This window comes from Nycticebus coucang, chromosome 19, assembly GCF_027406575.1.
Source record: "Nycticebus coucang isolate mNycCou1 chromosome 19, mNycCou1.pri, whole genome shotgun sequence".
In the NCBI taxonomy this organism is placed as follows: domain Eukaryota; kingdom Metazoa; phylum Chordata; class Mammalia; order Primates; family Lorisidae; genus Nycticebus; species Nycticebus coucang.
The window spans coordinates 2697020-2699555 of NC_069798.1; the positions used below are offsets into that span (position 1 = coordinate 2697020).

The following is a 2536-nucleotide window of genomic DNA, read 5'->3' on the forward strand; positions in this document are numbered from 1 at the left end:
TTAACTATAATTTATATTTTTCTTTTTGATTTTAATTGATCATTTTGAAAACTTTAAAAAAATAACTTTTTGGAAAATACATGTAAAAGAATCTCAAATGCTTTACTGAGTCGTTACCTTAGGTGTATGAATATTGATGAAAATATTTTAAAAACAATTACAAATTTAACCCTTGAGATCAGTTCAAATGAGTATAAGTAGAGAGCATAATGGAAATACTAGTAACAATGAAAAAAGAGAATTCACAATAAAAATTTAGAAAAAGAAAATAAATCTTTTGAAAAAGCAGGTTTGTTAAAAATAGTTAAAAATTGGAAAAATAGGCGGGAAGTGGAGTCTGGCTAGGGCAGTGCGGTGCGAGGTTCGCCGGGGCCGCTGCTCCTCTCGGTCGCTCTGCGTTGCTGCTTGGCTCACTCCTACCGCTGCCGCCATGCCCATGAAAGGCTGCTTTCCCATCCGCGGCACCCTGCAGTACCTGAGCCAGGGGGATGTCGTGTTCAAGAACTCCGTGAAGGTCATGACGGTGAATTACAACACACACGGGGAGCTGGGCGAGGGCACCAGGAAATTTGTATTTTTCAACATACCTCAGATCCAGTACAAAAACCCTTGGGTGCAGGTCATCATGTTCAAGAACATGACGCCATCACCCTTTCTGCGCTTCTACTTAGCGAAGGCCAAACATCTATGTGGTTATGAGACTCAGAGGAAGCATAGTTGGGAAATGCTTCAGGAAGCAAAGTGACTGTTTTCTTTCATCCATTCAGAAAACATGTCCTCGGGCCAAACCCAGTTCTAGGGATGTCAGGGAGCCATACAGACCAGATCTCTGCCCTCGAGGAGCGTATAGTCCAGCAGTTCTGAGAATAAACAAGAAATTTACTACGTTAGAAAATTAGCACTGTGAACTGGATGTCTACATGTAAAAGACTGAAACTGGACCCACACCTTTCCCCATTCACAAAAATTGATTCAAGATGGATAAAGGACTTAAATTTAAGGCATGAAACAATAAAAATCCTCCAAGAAAGCATAGGAAAAACACTGGAAGATATTGGCCTGGGGAAAGACTTCATGAAGAAGACTGCCATGGCAATTGCAACAACAACAAAAATAAACAAATGGGACTTCATTAAACTGAAAAGCTTCTGTACAGCTAAGGAGACAATAACCAAAGCAAAGAGACAACCTACACAATGGGAAAGGATATTTGCATATTTTCAATCAGACAAAAGCTTGATAACTAGGATCTATAGAGAACTCAAATTAATCCACATGAAAAAAGCCAACAATCCTGTATATCAATGGGCAAGAGACATGAATAGAACTTTCTCTAAAGATGACAGACAAATGGCTGACAAACACATGAAAAAATGATCATCATCTCTATATATTAGAGAAATGCAAATCAAAACAACCCTGAGATATCATCTAACCCCAGTGAGAATGGCCCACATCACAAAATCTCAAAACTGCAGATGCTGGCGTGGATGTGGAGAGAAGGGAACACTTTTACACTGCTGGTGGGACTGCAAACTAGTACAACCTTTCTGGAAGGAAGTATGGAGAAACCTCAAAGCACTCAAGCTAGACCTCCCATTTGATCCTGCAATCCCATTACTGGGCATCTACCCAGAAGGAAAAAAATCCTTTTATCATAAGGACACTTGTACTAGACTGTTTATTGCAGCTCAATTTACAATCGCCAAAATGTGGAAACAGCCTAAATGCCCACCAACCCAGGAATGGATTAACAAGCTGTGGTATATGTATACCATGGAATACTATTCAGCCATTAAAAAAAAATGCAGACTTTATATCCTTTGTATTAACCTGGATGGAAGTGGAAGACATTATTCTTAGTAAAGCATCACAAGAATGGAGAAGCATGAATCCTATGTACTCAATCTTGATATGAGGACAATTAATGACAATTATAGTTATGGGGGGGAAACAGAAAGAGGGATGGAGGGAGGTGGGCGGGGCCTTGGTGTGTGTCACACTTTATGGGGGCAAGACATGATTGCAAGAGGGACTTTACCTAACAATTGCAATCAGTGTAACCTGGCTTATTGTACCCTCAATGAATCCCCAACAATAAAAAATTAAAAGAAAAAAAAAATTGGAAAAATAGAAATTAGCAAAATTTATTGAACATGACTTGCATGGAGTATAAAAAAGGATTAGACATTTTACTGTATAAATATTAATCATTTAAATAGCATTACTTTTTTGAGGCATTCACAGCAAAATGTTTACATGATATAATGGGGCATTTATAAGTTTAGTCGAAATAATTTCTGATTTTGTTGCTAGAATGGTGAACATGAAAGACAGATAAAAGTAATAAACAACTACTCTCTGAAACATAGAAGTCAAAATAAGGTTACTAATTTATGGACTAATAAAGTGAAGAAAAATATCAGGTAATATTTTAAAATTAAGTATTACTTATTTAAACTAGACTCAGTATGAATTGCTGTTTACTACTACTACTATCTTAATATTTATAGCTTTAGCTATTTCACTTTTTAAA

General features: G+C 37.2%; 1 protein-coding gene across 1 annotated transcript; it reads left to right on the forward strand.

The window, feature by feature from the left end:
• Positions 1 to 371: 371 nt before the first annotated feature.
• LOC128571933 (28S ribosomal protein S25, mitochondrial-like) lies at positions 372 to 1586 on the forward strand. Its single transcript, XM_053571794.1, has one exon. It carries the CDS (start codon positions 431 to 433, stop codon positions 743 to 745), a length of 315 nt encoding a protein of 104 aa, XP_053427769.1. The 5' UTR covers positions 372 to 430; the 3' UTR covers positions 746 to 1586.
• Positions 1587 to 2536: the final 950 nt, after the last annotated feature.

Bases quoted from the DNA above. Each gene is read 5' to 3' on its own strand.
- LOC128571933 (XM_053571794.1), top strand. From the start codon at position 431: ATGCCCATGAAAGGCTGCTTTCCCATCCGCGGCACCCTGCAGTACCTG.